General features: G+C 41.1%; 2 protein-coding genes across 7 annotated transcripts in view; both read left to right on the top strand.

Annotated features, from left to right (window-relative positions):
- ZBTB35 (zinc finger and BTB domain containing 35) overlaps positions 1-7,069 on the top strand; it is a 29,220-nt gene extending 22,151 nt beyond the window's left edge. For 4 of the 5 annotated variants that reach the window (XM_028098047.2, XM_028098044.2, XM_028098046.2 and 1 more), the window contains 2 exons: positions 4,470-4,600; positions 5,254-7,068. In XM_028098047.2, the coding sequence (XP_027953848.1) occupies positions 4,470-4,600; positions 5,254-5,931 (809 nt within the window). In that variant the 3' untranslated portion in view covers positions 5,932-7,068. Of the gene's footprint in view, positions 1-4,469; positions 4,601-5,253 lie in introns of all 5 variants that reach the window. The other variant, XM_028098048.2, reaches the window with a different exon arrangement.
- Positions 7,070-21,669: 14,600 nt separating this feature from the next.
- The window catches only part of NIM1K (NIM1 serine/threonine protein kinase), a 63,449-nt gene continuing 58,426 nt past the window's right edge, over positions 21,670-26,692 (top strand). Inside the window, exon 1 of one of the 2 annotated variants that reach the window (XM_028098116.2) lies at positions 21,670-21,815. The gene's annotated coding sequence lies outside the window, so the exon portion shown is untranslated. Of the gene's footprint in view, positions 21,816-23,109; positions 23,186-26,692 lie in introns of those variants that run through there. The other variant, XM_028098117.2, reaches the window with a different exon arrangement.

The following is a 26,692-nucleotide window of genomic DNA, read 5'->3' as shown; positions in this document are numbered from 1 at the left end:
GTGAGATAATTAAGCAGTTGCTACAAGTTATAGAACTAGATGTCCATTGGAGAAACAGTTTAACACATAAAGCAAGCTGAACTTTTGTTGGCATTTAACTTCAATTAACCGTACTAGTAATTAGTAACAAGATAGTTGCAGATGTGATAAGTGACTTGGTGAATTCAAGAGGAACATAAGTAAATAGTTTTAAATTGTGCTTATGTTAATAAAGAATGAATCATTTCTTGTTTATAACAAACTCAATGTAAACATAAGGAAACAATCCCGTTCCTGTTTCCTATTCTCAAAATATACATAAATCCCCCTCAGTTTCATATTTTGCATACTTTTATTAGTTTAGCGGTTTGGTTTCTTCAGTGTTCTTAAAACAGGCACTATAGTCTATGGCTTGATTTGCAAAATTTGGTTGTTGTCCTCTGAATTATTTTGTTTCCATTTGGAAAATAGTAATGCCAACCTGCTGGGTCATGGAGATAAATGTTAAGAGTCCCTGCCTTCAAGGAGCTTACCCTTGTGTTGGGGGAGACAAGCAGGCACAGTCACATGTGATGGGCTAAGGGCTGGTAGATGTCAGCACACGGTCTTATGCGAATGCCTGCCTGGGCTGCTTATTTATGATGGAAGAGACAGGGATGGTTTCCTGGAGCATTCACCCTATATGACTCCCAAAGGAAAAGGAGTTAGCCAGGACATGGGCATTCCAGGTACAAGAAATGAAGCATGCACAGGCATAGAGGAAAGAGAGATAGACACATGTTTGGAGCACTGCTGGTAGGTTACTATGGCTGGAGGATTGGGTCCAAGTAGAGGAATGACAGGAGATGTAGCTGGAAGAGTTAGAAAGGCTACCAAGTGGCACGCACTTAGGCATCATGGACAAGGGCAAGGGAGAGAAAGTGATGGAAGATGAAGCCAAGATCACGTAGTTATTTTCATAAATGTCACACATGAATTTGGATTTTATCTTGAAAGACTGAGTCATTTAAAGATGTTTAAACCAGGATCAGATTTATGTTTTAGAGGGATGACTGGCAGGATAGATTGGAGTGGGGTGAAACCTCCGAAGTCTAATTAGGAAGCTGTTGGAACAGTCTAAGCAAGAATGAAGAGTTGAGTAAAGGCAGTGATAGTGGGAGAGGGTTAGGGATATGAATTAAGTAGGTAGAATCATCAGGATTTGGTGACCAGTGAAATATGGGAGTAAATCTCAGCTTTCTGGCTTGGGTGCCTACAGGATTGGAGGTTTATTAGCTTAGAAAAATATAGAAGGGTAAGCACTTTAGGGGTGGGAGGAGATACCAGACATATTGACAGATTTACCTATGGGACACCTAGTATGAGACAGACCTAAAAGTGATCTTTAACCATGTCTTCAAATGTTACCTGTTTCCCAGAGAGGAGGTATGGAACTATAGAAAGAATGTGGGTCTGGAAATCAGAATTAGATTCCAGCTCCAGTTCCGACATTTGCCAGTATGATGAACTTGACTGGTCACTTTATCTTTGGGCCTCTTTCCTCGTCTGTGTAAATATGGGTAATAATAACCTACTTTACAGGGTTGTGACAATTAAGAGAAAACAGTAAAAGTACTTTCAAGACTGTGCTGTCTACACATCTAAAGTAGAATTAATCTGTTGCTATTTCTAGATTTTATTGGACTTAGCTAATTTTTTAAATAGTAAAACTCAAATGACATAAAAGCTGAAGTGACATACAATGATCAATAGAGAGAGATTAGTAGATCTCTCCAGAAGCAACTACTGCCATCATTTTCTTATTTATCCTTCCCTATCTGTTCTTTGCATTTTTGAGTCACCACAGATGGACGCACAGTTTTTTGGGGGAAAAAACAATGGAGGCATGCAGTACAATGTCATGCCATTTCTCTTAAACTCTTTAAATATGTGAAAATTCAGGAATCTATATTTCCCCCCCTCCCCCATGGCTGCATGGTGTTTCGGTGTATGGGTATGCCATAATTTACGTGTGTGTGTGTGTGTGTATTTTTTAAGATTTTATTTATTCATTTGAGACACAGAGATAGAGCATGAGCAGGGAGAGAGGCAGAGGAAGAGGGAGAAGCAGGCTCCCCGCCGAGCCAGGAGCCTGATGTGGGCTCGATCTCAGGACCCTGGGATCATGACCTGAGCTGAAGGCAGATGCTTAACCATCTGAGCCACCTAGGCGCCCCCATAATTTATCTATATTGATACACATTTAGTTTGTTGCTAGTCTTTTGCTATCCAGACTATGCTGGAATAAGCATACTTGTGCATATATCTTTGTGTATGTGTTCAAGAGCAGAATTGCCAAGTCAAAGAATATGTACATTTTAAATCTTGGTATATGTCATGAAATTACCATTTAAAGAAGCTATACCAATTTATAGTGAAAAAATTATGCACTACTAAAACCACAAAACTTTTTTTATTTAGCAGTATCTCCCAATATTTGAGTTGAAAAGGAGTTTCTGTACCAACAGTAATTCTAGATCATAAGGTCTAATTTTTTCATCTCATGAACATTATACAAAAAATAAATATTTTTTTTGTCAGGGAAAAAAATGCAGGGATGCCTGGGTGGCTCAGTCGGTTGAGCGTCTGCCTTTGGCTCAGTTCATGATCCCAGGGTCCTGGGATCGAGTCCCCCATTGTGCTCCTTGCTCGGTGGGGAGCCTGCTTCTCCCTCTGCCAGCCGCTCCCTCTGCTGTGTGTGTACTCTCTCTGACAAATAAATAAATAAAATTAAAAAAAAAAACACAACTCAAAGTTACTTAACTAGTGTGGGGGTCACAACTAGGACCTCATCACTGGGGCCTGTTCTCTGCAAGCATCATGCTCTCCCTTGAATCCTCCCTCTCCTTCCCTTACTCTGACTCTACCTCAGTTAGCCTGCTAGTGCTTCCATCCCTCTCCACCTAGCTTATTGCCCCATTTCTGACTTCTCTATCTTACTTTGTCTTCCTTGTATACAGCTTGAATCAATTTTTTTTTGCATGCTAAGCATATTCCCTTGGCTTTTGAGCCCACTTGCTCTAAAAATACCCTTTAAAAAATCCTGGAATTATTGCAGTCATTTGCCTCTCTCTACTCCCTGCTGAGGACTTTTGGGGAAAAAAATCATATCAGATCTTACATTAGGCCTTTTGGTGTCTGATTTATATCTTTCTTTGCCAAAATTGCTATTCTAGACCTTCAGTCCAATACTCAAGACCCTGCCCGCACCCCACCCCAGCAGATGACGTATGTATCATCTGTCAAAACTCTCCATCCTCTTCACTTCCATGCCTTTTTGGAAGAATTTCTGTACTGTTTTCATTGACTTGCCTCTCATCCCACCATAGTCTGGCTTCTAACCCCACCACCATATCACTCACACTGTTCTCGCTAGAATTGGTACAGTCTCATGTTGTTGTCCTACCTGACATCTCTGTTCAGTTTGGCAATGTTCACTGCCCTCATCTTCCTGAAATTTCTTGATTTTCGTCTTTGCTGCCTCGTTTACCTGGTGTTTTTACTTGGTGTTTCGTTGAGTTCTGTCCTTTATTCTGTTTTCACATAACGTACTTAGAGTTTTAACCACATCAGAGGTTTTTATTACCACCTAAAGTAACTCCTAATCTGTGTATCAGTCCACCTTCTATTTGGCTTCAGATTAGTCCATATAGCTGTTTGCCAGACTTTTCCTCTTTGAGTACCTTCAAATCAGCAGATACATAACTAAATTTATTATCTTTCCTAACACACTTTCCACTCCAAACCTACTTGGATTTCTGTGTTCTTTATTCTGGTTGGTATTCTAAGCCAGAGACCTGGGAGTCATTACTGATACCTTCCCTCCTTACTCCTCACCCACCATGTTGTTTTATACTTCTGTGCCTCTGCTTAGAATAAACTTCCCTCTTTCCTTCTCTTACTCCATTCCAGGCAGAATACTCTCCTCCTGTGCTGCTGGAGTACATTTTCCATTGCCCTCTTTTCTGAAACAGGCCTTCTGCGGTACATTGCAGGTGCTCATTTCTATGTATTTCACCTTTGTAAAATACTCTGGCCTGTGATAGAGTTTTTAAAAAGGACAGTTTATTTATCATCATCACCTAGCACATGGTCTGGCACATAGTAAGTGCTCAAAAAATGCTTCTGGATGCATTTCCCCAAAATAGAGATTGATCTTGATTTTCACCTAAGGGAAAATAAACAACTTTTTAAGAATAGCGAAAACATGAAACAGAACGCAGATCCAAATTTTATTTCTTCCTCAAAGCACGAATACAATTATAATAATTACTGAAAACTTATTTTTCCACCTCTAGGAGAGTCTTTTGGATGTGGTAGAAACATCTGAATTATAAATTCAGATCTTCCTTTCAAGAAGGTGCTATTAGCATTAACCAAAAAGAAAAAAACTTTATTTGCTTTTTCTGTTTTTCTTGATTTGTCAATGTAATTTTTTTCTGTTGTAATAGGTGAAAAACCTTTTGAATGTCCAAATTGTCATGAACGATTTGCTAGAAATAGCACCCTCAAATGTCACCTGACTGCGTGCCAAACTGGAATAGGGGCAAAAAAGGGAAGAAAGAAGCTTTATGAATGTCAGGTATGTGTGGGTGTATTCTGTCCTTAGCAAAGGAGTGGTCTGTGTTGGAAATCATTAAAAGTGAAGGGTAGCAGAGTATAGAGTGAAAGTATAGAGCTGATAGTTTGGAAAGAATAAGAGTAAAGAACATCACTGTCTTGATTTTAGAAGGAAGATTAGAATAGGGTGTTTTTTTACTCAACCCTAGATGACACCAATTTCAATAAAATTATGTCCTAAATAATAGATAATCTGAAACTGGTTATTCTTAACCACTGAGCAATTACTAGAATTTGGGAGTGAGGCAGTGAGGGGCTGGCTGACTAGCTGTGATCAGCTCTTCTTCCATGATTAGTGTGTATATAACCCAAATAATGTAATTGTTCTAAATGGTAATGGTACTGTGGGAGAAATTATAATATTGGTACTTTATATTCTTCGAATTTATATGACATTTAAACAATGAAGGCAGTGTTAAAATGTTTTCCAGGATGTATTTGTTAGCTACATCAGCTAAAAGATCAAATAAAAGAATTATGAAATCTTAGACCACATGATAAATATCATACATTTTTCAGAAAACTTCAAATTTTTCCTTAAAGAGAATAAATGCATTCGTATTTTCTTCAGTTTAAATATTAGTATTGTTAAAACCATATGTTTGGTTATTTCAGGTCTGTAACAGTGTGTTTAACAGCTGGGACCAGTTCAAAGATCATTTGGTAATACACACTGGAGATAAACCCAACCATTGTACTTTATGTGACTTGTGGTTTATGCAAGGAAATGAATTAAGGAGGCATCTCAGTGATACTCACAATATTTCAGAGCGTCTAGTAACCGAAGAAGTTCTTTCAGTAGAAACACGTGTGCAGACCGAACCTGTGACATCAATGACTATTATAGAACAAGTTGGGAAGGTGCATGTGTTACCATTGCTTCAGGTTCAGGTGGATTCAGCACAAGTGACTGTGGAACAGGTCCATCCAGATCTGCTCCAGGACAGCCAAGTGCATGATTCACATATGAGTGAGCTTCCAGAGCAGGTCCAGGTGAGTTATCTAGAAGTGGGTCGAATTCAGACTGAAGAAGGTACTGAAGTACACGTGGAGGAGCTGCATGTCGAACGGGTAAATCAGATGCCAGTGGAAGTACAGACTGAACTTCTAGAAGCCGACTTGGAACAAGTGACCCCTGAAATCATGAACCAGGAGGAGAGAGAGCCTCCCCAAGCAGATGCTGCTGAGGCTGCCAGGGAAGATCACCAAGATGCTGATGGTTTAGAGACCAAATCAACAGTGGATTCCCAAGCAGGGAATGAGAACAGAACACCTATGCCTGTTTTAGAATGAAATAACAAATGAATATATTTTTAAATTTATGTGTTGGATTTTTGAACTGCTGATGGGCAGTGTGACTGTCCTTAGGCTAACAGACAAGTGGACCAAAGTTAAAGTCTTTACTGTTGTGAACTGTTTCTGTTGAAACAAACTGATTTCCCCCCACTTAATGCCACAGAGGAGGGATCTTTCCCATAAGTGGATGGGAAGCTTTTGAGAAGTATTATTTCTGGAAACTTAAATGGATTATATTCTTATTATATAGTTGGGTACGAATGTATCTATTTTCATTGTGATAAGGGTTCTCCCTTCTCTCTTTCCCAGGTCATGTCCTTTCTCAGATTCTTTCCATGTTGTAAAATCAAACATAAAATCATTAGAATACAAACAATGTATTCTAATGCATGTTAGAAAATTGAATATATAGGAAACACAAGGCTGCATGAAGAAAAGTACATTGTTACTGTGCAGTTAAATTTTGGCTTCTGGCTTTCTTTAGTTTGAACAACCTTGTCTATACTGATAGTCACAGATGTCATCTCTGCAACAGAAACAGAGTGGTGGTGGCAAAATTTCTAGAATGTAAAAAAAAAAAAACCCCACACCCATGTGCCTTTTCAAAACCAACTAAACTTCTTTAAAGTGTCTCTGGTTCTTTCAAAATTTGTGTTGTATGGAGCAATGTAGGTGATGCTATAGTATTTTATGTTTTTGCTTATAATGGCAACTACCAATTCTTTTTCTTGGTAACTTAGGTTGAGAAATTTCATTTAATGGCAACTGAAGGGCCATTTCCAATTGGGAAAATTCATTTATATCTGTGGTAAACTTTTTTTTTTAAATGAAAGGTTGCACTAGTATTTTACCACCAGATGAAAAAAAGATGAGCATCATTTAAAAATTAATGTATTTAAAATAAAGTACAGAGAAAAACATGTATATAATATATCAGGCTTTGTTTTGAATGAATCTTTTTCCCCCGATCCTTAATGTAAAGATCTTGTGCTATAACTTTTAAAGCCATACAAATAAGAGTGCTAAACTGTGGACTTTAAAGTAGGTGTGTAAATATTTTTAATCAGTATTACTTGGAAAATAAAATATAACAACCACATAAAATAAACCAATATGCTATTTTCTTTACCTGTTAAATATTGGGAGATACTTACATTTTTAAAGTAAAGTTTAAAATCATGTGTTCATGACTCTTTTTTTTTTTTCTTTTTGATTACTAGTGTAGAAGTTGGTTTGTGTTCGGAGACCTTGTATTAACATGACTGATACGTGAATTAAGATCTACAGTTTTCAGTATGCACCTCTAATCCCCAAAAATCAGTTCCAAAGAATGGAAGGAGGCAGAGGTTGGCATTTGCTGTTCTTCCATGGTAGGGCAGAAAAGCCAATGGGATTTTTAAAATAGAGCCTATTTTTAATATACTTTCTCCACTTACTACTAGTATGTTAAATTTAAAAGATCACTTCAGCTTATCCTCATTTGGTAATCCTAATATTAACTGTTTATGAACTGTTCGAACGAGAATGGCTCCCCACAACTGGAGAGGTCATGGATTTAGAGATAACAGGAATAAGAAGTTGAGTTTTTAAGATCAAAAAATTGTATGCAGTTGTATGTTCTGCTTGGCCATTGGGTACTTACTACAAAGCTTTTATAGACATAGATATATTTTCCCCCCTTTGGAGTCAGAGAATACTGATGATAGAGTTAAATTATATTACATGGAATTTTCAGTTTGCCATAAGATGTCCATGTTCCTGAGTTAGCTGTAGTTTAAAAAGAAAAAAAAAATCCCTGACAGTGGTTTCAAGTATGTAAATAACTAGTTAGTATCTAGTGAATTTTGAATGCTGAAAATAGCTCATGATGTGCCCTTTAAGCCAAGGTATGAAGCGAGGTTTATTTTTAAACATAACCTTTCAAGAACTCTGACACAAGGTAGAGATCAGGGACAAAGGCACAAGGAGGTGTTAAAATTAACACTTGAGTTTTCAGATTTGGCAAGGCCTTTCAAAACAGGTTTGAGGGGCAGGTAGAGTTTATTTTACTTCCCCAAAAGGTACAAGGGCTGTATCAGTGTACCCTGAATGCCAGTAAATTTGATTGCAGGAGAGGAAAGCTTCCCACTGGTGATAAACGTTATGTTGATGAGCACTTGGCAAAACATACTACATATAGTAAAAACAACTATGAAAAACCATGATGTATATTTAAGTACTGAACTGAATATGTTATTCCTCCCATTTTACTCCAATGGGGTTTTTAGGTCTACAGTGACAGCTGGGCCTTAGAGTGCCAGACACTGGTTATCACAGGAATCCCAAGTGCACTGCAGAATGACAGGAGAGCCTCTTCTGTCTCCCCTACTCCACTGTTCTAACAAACAGCGGTACTCTCCAACACCACCTGGGTGTCCAACAAGTCACTTCTGACACCAGCCAGTGTTAGCATAGTCTCTATAAGTTAAGTGATCGGTACAAGACAACAGCCAAAAATGAGGTATCCAGGATACCTGCACTTCTGCCCTGACAACTACAAATGAGGGGTTCCCACCCTTGTCAGGTTCAATACACTAGAACAACTCAGACGTGAGGGAAGCACTAGTATAGTTTTATTATAAAGGATACAACCCAGGGGTGCCTGGCTGGCTCAGTTGGTAAAGCATGCAACTCTTGATCCCTGGGTTGTAAGTTCCAGCCCCACGTTGTGTGTAGGAATTACTTTAAAATCTCTTAAAAAAAAAAAACACCCAGGAACAGCCAAATGGAAGAGATATCCAGGGCAAAGGGAGTGGGGGGAAGTGGGCAGAGCTTCCATGACCTCTTGATGCTCCACCCTCCTGCACATGGATGTGTTCACCAACCTGGAAGCTCTCTTAACCCCTTACTTTGTTTACTAAAGTTTCATTACCTAGATGTGATTGATGACATCATTGGCCATTGATTATTGAACTCACTCTCCAGCCGTTCCTTCCCTGGATATCTTGGGGTGTGGCTGATCGTTCTAGCCCTCTAATCATGTGGTTGGTTCCTCTGGTGACCAGTGCCAAGATCACCTCATGAGCATAAACTCGGGTTTGGGCAAAAAGCTTATGACAAAAGACATCACTCAGGAAATTCCAAGGATTTTAAGAGCTCTGTGCCAAGAACCAGGGACAAGACTGAATACATATATATTTTTTTTTATTATACCACATCTACAGTCAGATTCAAAGGAGAACTAAACCGCACCCTAATGGGAATACACTTAAAACCCAGAAGTCTTTTGAATTATGTATGAAAACAGAAGACTCTTACAGTCTTACTAGTTTAAACAGGCTGCCCTCAGTGTTCCTCGGGTCAGTCTGTTAGGCGTCTGCCTTTGGTTCAGGTCATGATCCCAGGGTCCTGGGATCGAGCCCCGCATCAGGCTCTCTGCTCGGAGGAAAGCCTGCTTCTCCCTCTCCCACTCCCCCTGCTTGTGTTCCCTCTCTCGCTGTGTCTCTCTCTGTAAAATAAATAAAATCTTTAAAAAAAAGTAAATAAAAAGGTTGCCGTCCTCATACACTCCTGAAGGTGGGAATATTTTTGTGGAAACAAATACTTGTTTCTGCTACATTCAACTTGAAATTAATCACTTTATAACTGGAATAAGCCAACAGTACTGACTGAGGCCTAAATGTAGATAAAGTCTATACCAGAAAATCAAGCCCGTTTTAATGTACATCTTCAATTTAACATGGGTTATTTTAAACCCATGATCAGATAGATGGTCATTAACATGTTCACATGGAAACAATGTTTTATAACTATGCCATGCAAAATTATAAGGAAATGCCTGACCTTAAAAGCTTAGCCTGATTCTGTTGGAGAAAACTTAATAGCCTTGCATTCATTAGGTTACCGCTGTTAGTTACATTAAAAGAGGGGGGAACCTAAGCTCAACGTTTTTAAGATATAATGCGCTGAGTTGTGCTATGGCTCTTACACAGTTTGTCATAAAAGATTTAAATGAGAAGCAGCAGGAATTAAAACTTAAACCCTCACCACCACCACTAATTAATAGGATCCTTTGTAGTTGGAGGCCTAGAAGTGTACTGCTTTAAAATGCTAAACACAGAGACTGCCATTATAAATGTATCCTGACCTTATGGGGATATCTTCAAATTACTGTGTTGTATAAACATTACTTCATTAATCCTGTCGACATGATAAATAGGAAGGCAGGCTGTGAATTCAATATTTTTCTCTTCTCACCTTTCCTAAAACCTAATAGCACATAATTATGCACCTGAAGCAATGCCCACCTTGTTGTGCATTGTACCAAAACACAGCCTAGGATAGAAAAATCTCGTGACATGATAGCATCATTTATGAATCACTTTTCATATCCTGAACATTGAACATTTTAATCCTCTCAATGACCTCCTGAGGTAAATATAAATGGGGGAAAGTAAGGGACAGAGGAAATGAGAAACCACTGGTAAAGAATAGAGCCAGTATTTGAAACCAGGGAACTGGACTCCACAGACTACAGCCTTGATCACTGAAATACAGTTAACCTTTGTATGAGATCTCTTTGTGGTTGACAACATTGGATTGCACAGAGCAAAAGCTAAACATCCGTTTTTTCAGCATCCACATCAGCCCCTCTTGATGGGGTTTGGGGTGCAGGGAATGGGAGATCAGAAAAGCTGGCAAGATACATGCAGCAAATTGTCTTTTGATGTCTCCTTGCCATCTCCTGGCCCTAAGACAACACCATCTAGGCAATGGTTCTCCAACTTAGTGTGCATCAGGATCTTGTTAAGACATTGCTAGACGCCCCCACTCTGAGTTGCTGATTCAACTGGCCTGGATTAGGGCCCCCAAAAGTTCATGTTTAACAAGTTCCCAGCTAATACTAACACCCTTAGTCCTGGAACCAGGGTCAACTGGGGAACAAGGGGGATAGAGCACTTCAAAGAAGCACCGATGAGTAGCCAGTGGAGTGGACCTTTCTGATGGTCTCTTTTTTTATAGTGTAGCCAGGTGCTACTCTAAAAATATCCTGTTACCTATTGTTCATGTTTATCATTCAAGTAATGGACTGGGCGAAGGCAGTTGTCTTGGGTTTTTTAATTTCAAGCAAGAACATTCTGCTTATTCATTCTCAGTAAATAATTGCTTTTCTGCTTCTAAAATGAAAATGCCACAAAGACAAATGTTAGAGAATAATAGGAAATTAAACACCAAAAATCAGGGGCATCTGGGTGGCTCAGGTCATGATCCCGGGGTCCTGGGATTGAGCCCCACATCAGGCTCCCTGCTCAGCAGGGAGCCTGCTTCTTCCTCTCCCTCTGCCTCTCCCCCTGCTGCTTGTGCTCTCTCTCAAATAAATAAAATCTTAAAAAAAATCAGAATAGTTGACTAGGAATAGTTATGCTGCTTCTGAGTAACCCAAATATACTTTAGACACAAAATGTTAGCTAATATCTGCTGAGAAGTAAATGCCAATATATGAATTCACTTAAGAGACTAGCTGATCATTAGCTATGGTTTTGCGGTCTGGTAGACTGTCTATATTAAGACAGAAACTTGCCTGTGAAATAATAGTTACCTGTTAGATACAGCTGTGAACTACTATGGAAGGAATACTATGGGTTCAGAACCCCCGTCCAATTAAAATGGTGCCCATCAAAAACTAAGATTCAAACAAATGTAATGTGTCAAGTTTTATTTTTATAAATTTTCATAAGATAATTTTTGCTTATCAGTGGGCCCAAGGCTCTTAAGCTGTTCTTCATTGCCCAGTTGTAAATAATACGCAAAGGCCAATTATAAGAACATATTACACTAATTGCTCTACGTGGCTGGCTACATATTGAAGAAAAGTTTGGAGTATAGTTGCTACTATAGTGAGAATCTCAGGGACTCAAATTTTATAACGAAAATTTCTCAAGATCACAATTTGTTTTTTTCTTTCTCTTATCTGTTGTATTTTACCTTTAGGAAGAAAGTTCAATATTGAACATTAGACTAAATGATGAGACAGGAAGATCTGAAGTGAATTAAATAAAGTATTGAGAAAATCGATAGAATTTAAGCTTACTGGCAGAGGGAGAGGTAGTGGCCCCTCAGCCACTGAAATTTGCCACCTCTTGCTTTTTCATTTTGTTTTTGATGTTAAATTATACCTACTCAAGTAAAAGATTCACATATTTTAAGGAGTAAAGTAAAAAATCACTCTAAGACCCATTAACCAGAAATAACTATTGTTAACATTATATGAATATATGAATATCTAGGTCTGCACACATACACACACACACACACACACACACACACACACAAGAGAGAGAAGGAAGAGGAGGAAGAAGGGGAGAAGGAGGGAGAGAGATGTGGGGGGTACTTTTTAAAACAATATTGCCATGCTAGTTTTAATTCTTTCAGTTTAATTTTGCTTGAATTTAACAAATAAGCAGAATAAAATAGTAAAGCTCAAATAAATCTTTCTTTACTGCAAGAAATATTCGTTCTTTTTTTTTTAAGATTTTATTTATTTAATTGACAGAGAGAAACAGCGAGAGAGGGAACACAAGCAGGGGGAGTGGGAGAGGGAGAAGCAGGCTTCCCGCCAAGCAGGGAGCCTGATGCGGGGCTCGATCTCAGGACCCTGGGATCATGACCTGAGCCAAAGGCAGATGCTTAACCGATTGAGCCACCCAGGTGCCCCAAGAAATATTAGTTCTTAAACAATTCTTAAAGGAGGAGGAGCAAGATGGCAGAGGAGTGGGAGACCTAAATTTCATCTGGTCCCAGGAATTCAGCTAGATAGGTATCAAACTATTCTGAACACCTACAAACTCAACAGGAGATCAAAGAAAAGAATAGCAGCAACTCTCTGAACAGAAAAGCGACAACTTTCTGGAAGACAAAATGACAAGACGGAAAAACTCACCTCAAAAAAAAAGAACAAGAGGAAGTACCGACTGCCAGGGACCTAATCGATACGGACATTAGTAAGATGTCAGAACTAGAGTTCAGAATGATGATTATAAAGATTCTAGCTGGGCTTGAAAAAAGCATGGAAGATACTAGAGAATCCCTTTCTGAAGAAATAAAAGAACTAAAATATAACCAAGTGGAAATCAAAAAGGCTATTAATGAGGTGCAATAAAAAATGGAGGCTCTAACTGCTAGGATAAATTAGGCAGAAGAGAGAATTAGTGATATAGAAGACCAAATGATGGAGAATAAAGAAGCTGAGAAAAAGAGAGATAAACAACTACTGGATCACGAGGGCAGAATTCAAGAGATAAGTGATACCATAAGACGAAACAATATTAGAATAATTGGGATCCCAGAAGAAGAAGAAGAAAGAGAGAGGGGGGCAGAAGATATAGTGGAGCAAATTATAGCAGAGAACTTCCCTAATTTGGGGAAGGAAACAGGCATCAAAATCCAGGAGGCACAGAGAACCCCCCTCAAAATCAATAAAAATAGGTCAACATCCCGACATCTAATAGTAAAACTTACGAGTCTCAGAGACAAAGAGAAAATCCTGAAAGCAGCTCGGGACAAGAGGTCTGTAACCTACAATGTTAGAAACATTAGATTGGCACAGACCTATCCACAGAGACCTGGCAAGCCAGAAAGGAGTGGCATGATATCTTCAAAGCACTAAATGAGAAAAATATGCAGCCAAGAATACTATATCCAGCTAGGCTATCATTGAAAATAGAAGGAGACATAAAAAGCTTCCAGGACAAACAAAAACTAAAAGAATTTGCAAACACCAAACCAGCCCTACAAGAAATATTGAAAGGGGTCCTCTAAGCAAAGAAAGAGCCTAAAAGTAACATAGACCAGAAAGGAACAGAGATGATATACAGTAACAGTCACCTTACAGGCAATACAATGGCACTAAATTCATATCTTTCAATAGTTACCCTGAATGTAAATGGGCTAAATGTCCCAGTCAAAAGACACAGGGTATCAAATTAGATTAAAAAACAAGACCCATCAATATGCTGCCTGTAAGAGACTCATTTTAGACCCAAAGACACCTCCAGATTGAAAGTGAAGGGGTGGAAAACCATTTACCATGCTAATGGACATCAAAAGAAAGCCGGGGTGGCAATCCTTATATCAGACAAAATAGATTTTAAACCAAAGACTATAATAAGAGATGAGGAAGGACACTATATCCTACTTAAAAAGTCTATCCAACAAGAAGACCTAAAAATTGTAAATATCTATGCCCCTAACTGGGGAGCAGCCAATTATATAAGGCAATTAATAACAAAATCAAAGAAACACACCAACAATAATACAATAATAGTAGGGGTCTTTAACACCACCCTCACTGAAATGGACAGATCATCTAAGTAAAAGATCAACAAGGAAATAAAGGCTTTAAATTACACACTGGACCAAATGGACTTCACAGATATATTCAGAACATTCCAACCCAAAGCAACAGAATACACATTCTTCTCTAGTGCCCAGGGAACATTATCCAGAACAGATCACATCCTAGGTCACAAACCAGGGCTCAACCGGTACCAAAATATTAGGATCATTCCTTGCATATTTTCGGACCACAATGCTTTGAAACTAGAACTCATTCCTCAAGAATTTCCTCAAAAGGGAAATTGGAAAGAACTCAAATACATGGAGACTAAAGAGCATCCTACTAAAGAATGAATGGGTCAATCAGGAAATTAAAGAAGAATTTTAAAAATTCATAGAAACAAATGAAAATGAAAACACAACTGTTCAAAATCTTTGGGATGCAGCAAAGGCGGTCTTAAGAGGAAAGCATATAGCAATACAAGCTTTCTCAAGAAACAAGAAAGGTCTCAAATACACAACCCACCCCTACACCTAAAGGAGCTGATAAAGGAGTAAGTAAAGCCTAAACCCAGCAGCTGAAGAGAAATAGTGAAGATCAGTGCAGAAATCAATGAAATAGAAACCAAAAGAACGGTAGAACTGAGCAATGAAACTAGGAGATGGTTCTTTGAAAGAATTAATAAGACTGATAAACCCCTGGCCAGACGTTAAAGAAGAATTAATACCTAGTCTTCTGAAATTGTTCCAAAAAATAGAAATGGAAGGAAAACTTCCAAACTCCCAGAATTACCTTGATCCCAAAACCAGACAAAGACCCCATCAAAAAGGAGAATTACAGACCAATATCCCTGATGAACATAGATGCAAAAATTCTCACCAAAATACTAGCCAATAGGATCCAACAGTACATTAAAAGGATTATTCATCACGACCAAGTGGGATTTATTCCTGGGCTACAAGGTTGGTTCAACATCCGCAAATCAATCAATGTGATACAATCCATTAATAAAAGAAAGAACAAGAACCATATGATCCTCTCAATAGAGGCAGAAAAAGCATTTGACAAAATACAGCATCCTTTCTTGATTAAAACTTTTCAGAGTGTAGGGATAGAGGGTACAAACCTCAATATCATAAAAGCCATCTATGAAAAACCCACAGCGAATATCATTCTCAATGGGGAAGAGCTGAGAGCTTTCCCCCTAAGGTCAGGAACACGGCAGGGATGTCCACTATCACCACTGCTATTCAACACAGTCCTAGAAGTCCTAGCCTCAGCAATCAGACAAAGAAAGAAATAAAAGGCATCGGAATAGGCAAAGAAGTCAAACTCTCACTCTTTGCAGATGATGTGATACTTTATGTGGAAAACCCAAAAGACTCCATCCCAAAACTGCTAGAACTCATGCAGGAATTCAGTAGAGTGGCAGAATATAAAATCAATGCACAGAAATCAGTGGCATTCTTATACACCAACAACGAGACAGAAGAAAGAGAAATTAAGGAGTCGATCCCATTTACAATTGCACCCAAAACCATAAGATACCTAGGAATAAATCTAACCAAAGAGGCAAAGAATCTGTACTCAGAAAACTATAGAATACTAATGAAAGAAATTGAGGAAGACACAAAGAAATGGAAAAACTTTCCATGCTCATGGATTGGAAGAATAAATATTGTGAAAATGTCAGTGCTACCTAGAGCAATCTACACATTCAATGCAATCCCTATCAAAATACCGTAAACTTTTTTCAAAGAAATGGAACAAATAATCCTAAAATTTGTATGGGACCAGAAAAGACCCCGAATAGCCAGAAGAATGTTGAAAAAGAAAAGCAAAGCTGGGGGCATCACAATTCTGGACTTCAAGCTCTATTACAAAGCTGTAATCATCAAAATAATATGGTACTGGCACAAAAACAGACACATAGATCAATGGAACAGAATAGAGAGCCCAGAAACGGACCCTCAACTCTATGGTCAACTAATCTTCAACAAAGCAGGAAAGAATGTCCAATGGAAAAAAGACAGTCTCTTCAACAAATGGTGTTGGGGAAATTGGACAGCTACATGCAGAAGAATGAAACTGGACCATTTCCTTACACCACACACAAAAACGGACTCAAAATGGATGAAAGACCTCAGTGTGAGACAGGAATCCATCAAAATCCTAAAGGAAAACACAGACAGCAACCTCTTTGACCTCAGCCGCAGCAACTTCTTCCTAGACACATCTCCAAAGGCAAAGGAAGCAAGGGCAAAAATGAACTATTGGGACTTCATCAAGATAAAAAGCTTTTGTACAGCAAAAGAAACAGTCAATAGAACCAAAAGACAACCGACAGAATGGGACAAGATATTTGCAAATGACATATCAGACAAAGGATAGTATCCAAAATCTATAAAGAACTTATCAAACCCAACACCCAAAGAACAAACAATCCAATCAAGAAATGGGCAGAAGACATGAACAGACAATTTTCTAAAGAAGATATCCAAATGGCCAACAGACACATGAAAAAGTGCTCAACATCGCTTGGCATCAGGGAAATCCAAATCAAAACCTCAATGAGATACCACCTCACACCAGTCAGAATGGCTAAAATTAACAGGTCAGGAAACGACAGATGTTGGCAAGGATGCGGACAAAGGGGAACCCTCCTACACTGTTGGTGAGAATGCAAGCTGGTACAGCCACTCTGGAAAACAATATGGAGGATCCTCAAAAAGTTGAAAATAGAGCTACCCTATGACCCAGCAATTGCACTACTGGGTATTTACCCCAAAGATACAAATGTCATGATCCGAAGGGGTATGAGCACCCCAGTGTTTATAGCAGCAATGTCCACAATAGCCAAACTATGGAAAGAGCCAAGCTGTCCATTGATAGATGAATGGATAAAGAAGATCTGGTATATATATACAATGAAATATTATGTAGCCATCAAAAAACACGAAATCTTGCCATTTGCAACGACGTGGATGAAACTAGAGGGTATTATGCTAAGCAAAATAAGTCAATCAGAGAAAGACAAGTATCATAAGATCTCACTGATATGATGAATTCTTAATCTCAGGAAACAAACTGAGTTTTGCTGGAGTGGTGGGGGGTCAGAGGGATGGGGTGGGCTGGGTGATGGACATTGGGGAGGGTATGTGCTATGGTGAGCGCTGTGAATTCTGTAAGACTGATGAATCACAGACCTGTACCTCTGAAACAAATAATACATTATATGTTTAAAAAGAAAAAAGAAGAAAAAGAAGATAGCAGGAAGGGAAGAATGAAGGGGGGGAATCAGAGAGGGAGACGAACCATGAGAGACTATCGACTCTGAGACTGAGGGTTCTAGAGGGGAGGGGGTGGGGGATGGGGTAGCCTGGTGATGGGTATTAAAGAGGGCATGTACTGCATGGAGCACTGGGTGTTATACGCAAACAATGAATCATGGAATACTACATCAAAAACTAATGATGTAAGGTATGGTGATTAACATAACAAGATAAAAAATAAGAACATCTGTAAAAAAGAACTAATGATGTAATGTATGGTGACTAACATAACATAATAAAATAAAATTAAAAAAAGATTCTTATAAAGTGAAGGACAAAAGATGTTAGTAAATACTAATTGTGATCCAATTTTAAACTGTCAGTTGACCGCCAGCTGTGAAAGGATGAAATTGGCGTTCTCATACTTCCACCTCTTGATTTCGTTATTTGCGCTGTCAAGGTTTATAAAGTCAGTGTTCTGGTTAAACAGCTCATTAATTACAGCTCAAGAGAGAATTAGTGAAATACAAGATCGATCTGAAGAAATTAGCAGAATATAAAAGAAGTTAAACTGAAGGTAAAAATCTGGAACACATGAAAAAAGACATGAGCTAGAATGAGGCATACATAATATCCAATTGGAATTTCTGAAAGAAAGGTAAAACATGAGATAGGGGTCACAATCAAAGAGATTGAGAATTTTTCTGAATTGTTGAAAGACATGAATGATCAGATTTAGGTAGCACGCAGATCCTAAGCAGGATAAAGAAGACATTTTTTTCTGGAAAAAGATACTTCTTTTGAGTTGTAGATACAACCCTACAGCACTATGCAGTCTTAGAAAATTTTTGCTCCACCTCCTCTCCTAAGATTTGCCAAATATCCCTATGGGAAGAAAGGAGGAAGGAAAGTAGGGGCCAGAAAACCCTAGTCCAGGTTCACATTTGGTAGGGATGCAAGGTACGAGTAACAATGTCCAGAAAATGAGTAGAATGTCCCTATATGCCCTAGAATAGTACCAAACGTGGAACAATCCCTCAGAATGTGAAATAGTAATAATAGCTATTATTATTAAGCACTTACTAGAGGAAGTACTGCCCTGTTTGTGGCCCCAGCTACTTAAAGATTGTGATGAAAGTATCCTTTAACAAATTTTCAGCGAGGGCTCCTCCTATTAACCACCCCAAGCCCATGGACTCCAGGTTAAGGCAGCCTAAATTAACTCTTTGCCAGAAACTTTATCTCATCAATTCTCACAATTCCCAGAGTACAGATGAAGAACCTGAGGTTAGAAGATGATTGAAACCAAAGAATTCATACAGCTAATCAGTGGCAGAGCTAGGAGGCAAGGTGTAACTTTATGTCTCAAAAGTCTAAAATTTCAGCCATTGCCAGTGTTTCTCGAAACATAGAACAAGCACCTCCTGTGTTAGAATCATGAAGGACTGTTCCTAAGAATGTATTTGACTTATTTTCTGCCAACACAATGGAGAAGGGGTTAGAAAACGGAGACTACCTACATTGACTAGGTCTGACTGTTTCATCAATTCTTTTGAAAATAGTATTTTTCTGACACATATGCCCATTGTAGAAAAAAGAAAAAAATGCTGGAAACTATTAAGTAACAAAAAACATTACTAATATCTAGTGCATTTCCTTCTACTCAAACATATCACAGATTTGTATCATTCTGCTTTGTATCTTTTGCTTTCACTTAATATGTTGAAAAATACTTCCCCATACTATTCAAAACAACAATTTTTAACTTCTGTATACTGCTGCATTGTAATCAACCTACTGAATGGTCCTTTCGAGAAGAAAAATGACACTTTTTTCACCTGGAGGGAATTGAAATAGAAGTCAGTCCTATATGGCTGGGGATCCCAGGACTTCCAAGGGAAGGGAAAGAATGAAGGAAAGGTTCTGATTTTTTTTTTAAGATTTTATTTATTTATTTGACAGAGAGAGACAGCGAGAGAGGGAACACAAGCAGGGGGAGTGGGAGAGGGAGAAGCAGGCTTCCTGCTGAGCAGGGAGCCCGATGTGGGACTCGATCCCAGGACACTGGGATCATGACCTGAGCCGAAGGCAGACGCTTAATGACTGAGCCACCCAGGAGCCCGGAAAGTTTCTGATTTGAAAGGGATCCGGCCCTAGCAGAATGGCTGCAAGAGAAATAGGGGTACAGGGGGGCTCCTGGAATGGAATGTGGTCTCTGATGCTGAAGTTTTCCTTTTCTGTGCATAGCCTAAAATCTTCAGTCACCTTCCAAGCCACTAGAATCTAGCATCTATGGTGCTCTATGGGGGCGTGATGAAAGGGTCTACAAGAGAGTCTATGTTAGGTTGTGAGCTTGAGGATCCTGACTTCTAGGCAGTTTCCTTATGAACTCCTATCCTGTGGGTTGCCATGTTATAGGATTCAAGGAGCATTTCATATTTTTAAACATGTAGAGTCTTACCCTGTATTTTATTGCTTTAGAAAGAAAACAAGGGGCACTTGGCTGGCTCAGTAATGCTCCACCTCGGTGGAGCATGCCATGCTTAATCTCAGGGTTGTGGGTTCGAGCCCCACTTTGGATGTAGAGATTACTTAAAAATAAAATCTTAAAAAAAAAAAACAAACTGATGGCATGTACTATTTTAAAAATCACTCTTAAAAGAAAAAGAAAACCCATTTGTCTTTTTAGGAAAGGGCCTCCCTTTAAAGACAAACCTTTCTCACAGAGAAATTTTATCCTACACAAGGAGATAACCCCTCTCATCAACCAAAGAAGCAATCATTCCAGGTTGTTTTGGTTGCTTGCCAATCTCAATGGCCAGTCCCTGGAGCTGTCCAAGGTTTTATTTCTTGCTGTTCCTTTTTCCGGACCCCTTAATCATACAAAGAGGCAGCAGAGTAAGGAAGAGCATTGACTCTGGAGTCGACTGTTTGGGTTTGAATCCCAGCACCAGCACTGGACAGCTATGTGATCTTCAGCAGTCAAGTAACATTTCTGGGCCTCACTGTCGTCATCTGTCAAAACAGGAATGGTAACAAGAATTCCTAACTTATAAGGTTATTCTGAGGATTTAATCAGTTATTCTTGTGAAAGTATTTGTAACAGTGCCTGGCAAAAAAAAAAAAAAAAGGAATCTTTGGCTTCCCTAATTTCTACCATAAATAGATTTTAAAGTTTGTCTCCCTAGCACTTTTGCTTTTGTAAATATTACCCTGGCAATCAGGAACACAGAATATGGGAGCATGAGGAGGTGGAAAGAGTGCTCACTGAGCTGTGACTTAGGGTGCCTGGCTTTGCCATTAACCAAGCTGTGTGACCCTTGTTAAGTTAACTGACTTCTCTGACCTCACTTTCCTCCTCTGTAAAATGAAGTATTTTAACTTCAGTAAATAACCTCTAGGCGTTTACTATTCTGTGAATCTCATTCCCTGCTCAGCACTCAATTCAGTGACTTGGCTTCCCTGTTTGTAAACTGTAAAAGTATTTGGCACCTACCATTAGCGGGAAGGCTATAGTTGGGGAGTAGGCAGGAGATAAGGGATTCACTGCCTAAGTGGTACCAATGGAACCGGACATAATGTCTGCGAGGGACCCAGGCAGAGGGTGGTATTAGCACTTCTTTCTGCAGAGCCTAAACCCTGCCAGACTCACCCGAAGGAGCTGTCACGGTGGTTTGCTGAAAACCCCGTTCTGTTGGGAAGATTACTGGGTCGCGGTCTCCAAAGGACACGGAAACCCTTCATCAGGAGGCTCGAGCGGCTCAGTACGAGGCGTGAGTTGACGAGAGCCGTGTCAACCCTCTTTGGGCGGTGTCGCCGCTTCCCATCCGTGCTGTAGGAGGGACTCTCTCTGCGAGAGGGTCAAACCCCCCTCCTCCCGTGTCTGCGATAGGTGTCCCCGCGCCGCGCACCCCCCTCCCTCCAGCCCCTCCTTCCTGGCTGCCATAGAAACCGGCCTACGAGGTCCTGGCCCGCGTCCCGGCGCCTGACCGGCCCCCGGCCCCCTCCCCCGGGCCAGCCCCCCGCTCCCTATTGGTCCTCCGGGAAACGCTGCGGGGCGCCTCTGTCCCCCCCCCCCACCCCATCCCCCCTCCCGCCGCAGGGCCCCGGCCTGGGCCAGCGGGCGGGGTTTGCCCGGGCCGCTGTCGGTCAGGTCGGCCGTCCCTGACAGCTCCGGGAGCCTTCCGCGCGGTCGCGGCGCCCGCCACCCACGCACCCACCGCGTGCTCCAGCGCCAACCGCTCGGAGCCCCTGGCCCCCAGCCGCCGAGCCCGTGAGCCAGGCTCGCCACGAAGGTAAGCGAGGGCCACGGGGCTCGCAGCCAGCACCCACACCCTGCCTGCCTCCTCCGCCAGGTTGCTGAGCTGGGTGGGGCGGGGGGACTGCGAGCGGCGCCCGTGCCTCCCGCGAGCCGAGCGGGAAACGGAGACACGACTGCCGGCGGGGCGGGGTGGAGGGGGAGCTGGGGTCAGGAGAAGGGTAGGCGCTCCGGCGGGACGGCCCCTCTCGGGCCGCTCGGCGCGCGCGAGCACAGGGCGTTGGAGCAGTAGGCGCGGGTGCGCTGGCGCGTGCGGGGCACTGCCTGTGCGGTGCGTGGCGCTCCTGGGTCTGGGCGCGCGTGTGTCCCCGCGCCCCGGCGCCGTGCGGGCTCCGCGTCAGTGTGCGCGCCCGCACGGGAGCCCGGGAGGACCGCTTCGCGCCTTGCCCGGCGCACACCCGGCGCGGGGACCAGAGCCCCAGGGCGCGAGCCCAGGTGTAGACAGTTCGTACTGAGCGCTGGGGACGGGCAGCGAGGGCAGTGACCGCGAACGGCCGTGGCCCAGCACACCCCACACCACGACGCTCCCTAAAGAGTCGTGCTTCCTTTGAAGACTGCACAAGTAAGGAAGAACCTCGTCTCCTCTTCCCGAATGTCCCTTCAGGAATATTAGGAGCGTCAGGATGACCAGGAAAGGATGGCAAAGGGGTCTTTAAAATGTCATTTCTGGTCAGCTTTGACACAACAGTTGGGCAGATGGACAGGTCGAGGGAGCAGATAAAGGTGCTCTTAGGGCAGCAAAGATTCAGCGGTCCGCACTTATTTCTTCCCTTCCTTCCCGCCCTCTTCCTTCCCCTCCTTGCCTCTCCTACCCCTACCCCCAACCCACCCCTCCCCCCGTTTTCGTCCTCCGGAGTTTAGTAGACAAGAGGGCTCTCTGTTAGACCCACCCTCCCCCACCCCATTTCCTCATCCCGTTTCAAAATGGGAGCAAATGAACCACATTCTAAGCTCTTCCCCGTGCAATTCAGACAAGTTTGGAAATTAAACAGATCGCGTTTGCACTTGAGACCGCGGGAATCCAAAAGGGAAACAAACAGAACCAGACCAAAAAATCTATTCCAAGTTAAGTCAAGATTTCAAGGGGGGAAATCTAAAAGGAATATTTGTTTATGGCAATATGGTGTGTGTGTGTTTGAAAAATATGTATCACTCAAGCTTGCATCATCAGTATTCAGTGTGATTCACAGAAGCGCTTCAAAAGCTGGTTTCTGTTAGTGTTGCAAAAGCACTTCTAATTTTGGTTGCCATGGTAACCGAAGAAGTCGCCCCGCACCGTTGAGACGCTGCCTGGCTGGAACCAGGAACTGTTCTTGAGATCTCCTCACGTCCCCTCCTGTCACCATGGTAATAATAACTGAGCTTATAAGATACTTGTTTCTTTTCCTTAAAGTACTAAAAGCCCGGGCATGTTGTTTTTAAATTTTATCTTTTCAGAGTTTGCAATTTGTGAGACAAATCTTCCCTCTCAGACAACTGAGTGTAAACACTGCCCTGCAGCCAGTCGGCCCTGCTGGCCCAACTCTCTTCCCAAAGCGCACTGCACTAAGGGGAGAAGCCTGAAGGAGGAGAGTGTTTGATGTTAAAGGAATCCTGGCCTGGCACCAGGCTCCCTCCCCATTTAGCATTTAAATCTGGAGTCCTAATTAGCTCTCTAATTAGGAGATGGGGGAATGTGGGTGGGGGTCCTAGAAGGAGGCCAGTGGGGGAAAAGCTAAGTCCTGCTTTCCATGGACGCCTGTTCTGCGTGCTGTTGAATTTGCCTCCATGGGTTTATTTTTGGCTTGACCACCGTTCAGTGGTAAGCCTGGAAAACCCTTCAGAGAGGCCTCCTTCTGTGTTAGGAAAAAATGTGGATTGGATCTTTAGTTTGAGGTGTGTGCTTTTTTCTAATAACTAAACTGCATTTAAAATAAAGGCAGGTTTGTATGAAATCTAAATTTCCTGGTAATAACTACAGGTAGGCCATAGAGCCCTCTGTGCTCTTGGTTTAAGCTTTAGGGTTTCAGTTAAGATGGATTCATTTGGGGGCAGCAGTGACATCATTCAGATCATTAGCAAATGTTGGTGTCTTTAAAGAACCATAATTATTTACACATCCACAATTCCTGAGCAATGAATCCTATAAAATCAATTTTGTATATTGATGGCACATGACTGGAAAATTTGAAAACCTCTAGACTTAACAGTTTTAAAAAAAGAAAAAAATATTTCGTCCCACTAGGTTAATGTTTTCAGCCAAATATATAGTTTCATTTTGAGAAATTTAAAAATTAAAATATAATGTGAAATCCAACTTCATTTTTTGAATCTCATTATAGTATTTCACTAAGGACTAAAGAGCCTTAATTCATTGACTGATTTCTTTCAGTTGTTGAGAGGACCAATTGTTTATAAAATTAGTCTCATTCTATTGTCATTTCCTATTGTCATTCTAGAAAAAGTTTTCTAGGGGCACCTGGGTGGCTCAGTCGTTAAGCATCTGCCTTCCATTCAGGCCATGATCCCAGGGTTCTGGGATGCGCCCACATCGGGCTCCCTGCTCGGCGGGAAGCCTCCTTCTCCCTCTCCCACTCCTCCTGCTTGTGTTCCCTCTCTCGCTGTGTCTCTCTCTGTCAAATAAATAAAATCTTAAAAAAAAAGTTTTCTAGAATTGAAGTTATATATTTCAAGAGAAAAAATATTCAAATTACTTATGAAGGCAATAGTCTACAATTTGAATTAAGCAGATCATAGCTTCTAAAATTATTTTCTCCCGGGCGCCTGGGTGGCTCAGCTGGTTAAGCATCTGCCTTCGGCTCAGGTCATGATCCCAGGATCCTGGGATTGAGTCCCGCATCGGGCTCCCTGCTCCTTGGGAGCCTATTTCTCCCTCTGCTTCTCTCTCTCTCTCTCCCTCTGTCTCTCATGAATAAATAAATAAGATCTTTAAAAATAAATAAATAAAATTATTTTCTCCCAAGAACTTCAAGATAGCTCAGCCAGTATTATACAGGATACTGAGGAGTATTAACCAGTTTTACAGATGAGCAAGTTGCGTTCAAAAGACTCAAGTCATTTCAGCTAACCACATGAAAAATTGAGAGACAAAAATACATGAGGGTCAGCTAAGACTGAGAGAGAAATCAGAATGAGAAGAGAGACAAGGTAGGAATGGTGAGAAGAATTTAAGATTAGAGAGAAAAATAAAACTAGGGAAAAGGGAGTCTTCAGTGAGCAGAAAACGCACAGATTAAGGGAAAGGGAGTCAAAGAGAAAAAGTCAGGTGCAAAGAGAGTTGCACCGAAACAGACACACAAAACCAAGACAGAGAGCAGGAAGCTAAAAGGAACTCTTCATCTTCCAAGAACAGAGAGCTTGATGCTTTTCCAGAAAGCCCAGGGATCCCACTTAGCAAACTCCTCCGACTGATGTCAGAGAACCCGAGGGAGGCCTGATCTGGGCGCATGCTGGCCCACTCACTCCCTCCAGTCACCCCTCTCCACTCACCGCGCTGTCTTCCCAGTCCTGAAGTCACCGAGAAAACATACATCTCCATTTGTTGGGCTCATTTAGCTGGGATAATTTGTAGACACACTTGATTATGTAATTGTAATTTTTTACTTTAAATTACAAGTTTTAACTTTTAAAAACTGCTTGTTATCAAATAATATATTCATCTAATTTTATGAATTAGAGCATTTTGAAAGATTCTAACAAAAACAACAGTCCCCCTCCTTGGATACAGTCACTCTCCGCTCTTGGCTGTTTGATCACTTCCCTCCCTATTGCGGAATAATTTGCATATGTAGCTGATCTTCATTTATCAGTTTTAGACAGAAACTATGTGCTTTCTCTTATTGAAGGGGGGGATATAGCTCTCTCATCCCACCCCTTCCAACTTCCCTCCTTTTATTTTTGCAACAAAGTTGGTGGGAAGAAATCAGCCAGGGCACTGTTGGCATAACCTTTTATTTGAAAATGCCAGGCATGGGAAAGCCCTTAAGAGCATCTGGCTTGGGGCAGGACGGCTAAATATTTCCTAGAACTTTAGCCAGATCAGCCAAAGTTCGGCTAGTATCAGAAATAGTTGATCAAGGGTGGCTCTTGGGAGAGGGAGGAATTGCTCTCACAGATTAGCATCCATTGTTTGCGTGATTTGGATTTTATACAAGGGAATGGGGAGGAATAGTCAGGGGCTAAGTCTTGTGGGAAGGTAAGGAGCCAGAGCTGCAGGGGACAAGGCCTTTTTTGAATGATTTGGTTGCTGTTCTTTGGAATCATGCATGCTGCCAGGCCCTTTTGCATTCCATTTCTGTTTTCTTACCACTTTCTGTCTTTTAAAATTGATCAGTGCTCTCATTCATATAGGATTATTCCCTTAGGTCTACTAATAGTTTTTATACTCTGTGCATTTGCTTTATGGGACATGTGGGTTTTAAAATGTAAATTAAAGCACAAAGACAGCAAATTTGCTGTAGACTAATCAATGATGTGATGGCCAAGTCTAAAATGATGAGGCATCTTTCATGCCAACTATTGGTAACGAGCAAGGTAAATATTTCTCTAGAATGTAGTCTTGTTCACCCTCTTGTTTTGCAGGTGAGGTAACAAACCCAGAGATACTAAGTGTGGGGTCATTTCTCCTTACTCCATGCTGGGCATGGAGCCTAACATGGGGCTTTAACTCACACCCAGAGATCAAGACCTGAGCTGAGATCGAGTCAGACACTTAACCAACCAAGCCACCCAGGCGCCCCTCTCTTGACTCTCTTTTAAATACTCATTCTTTCACCCTCTCTCTTCTTGACAACCTTGTCTTATATTCCTTTTCTTTTTTTAAACCTTTTCTCTTTATTATAAAGAAAGATCAGG

The sequence above is a fragment of the Eumetopias jubatus genome, unplaced genomic scaffold, assembly GCF_037043125.1.
Source record: "Eumetopias jubatus isolate StellerSeaLion01/CBP00866 unplaced genomic scaffold, mEumJub1_p1.0 scaffold_5, whole genome shotgun sequence".
NCBI lineage: Eukaryota > Metazoa > Chordata > Mammalia > Carnivora > Otariidae > Eumetopias > Eumetopias jubatus.
This window is presented reverse-complemented; position numbering and strand designations above follow the sequence as displayed.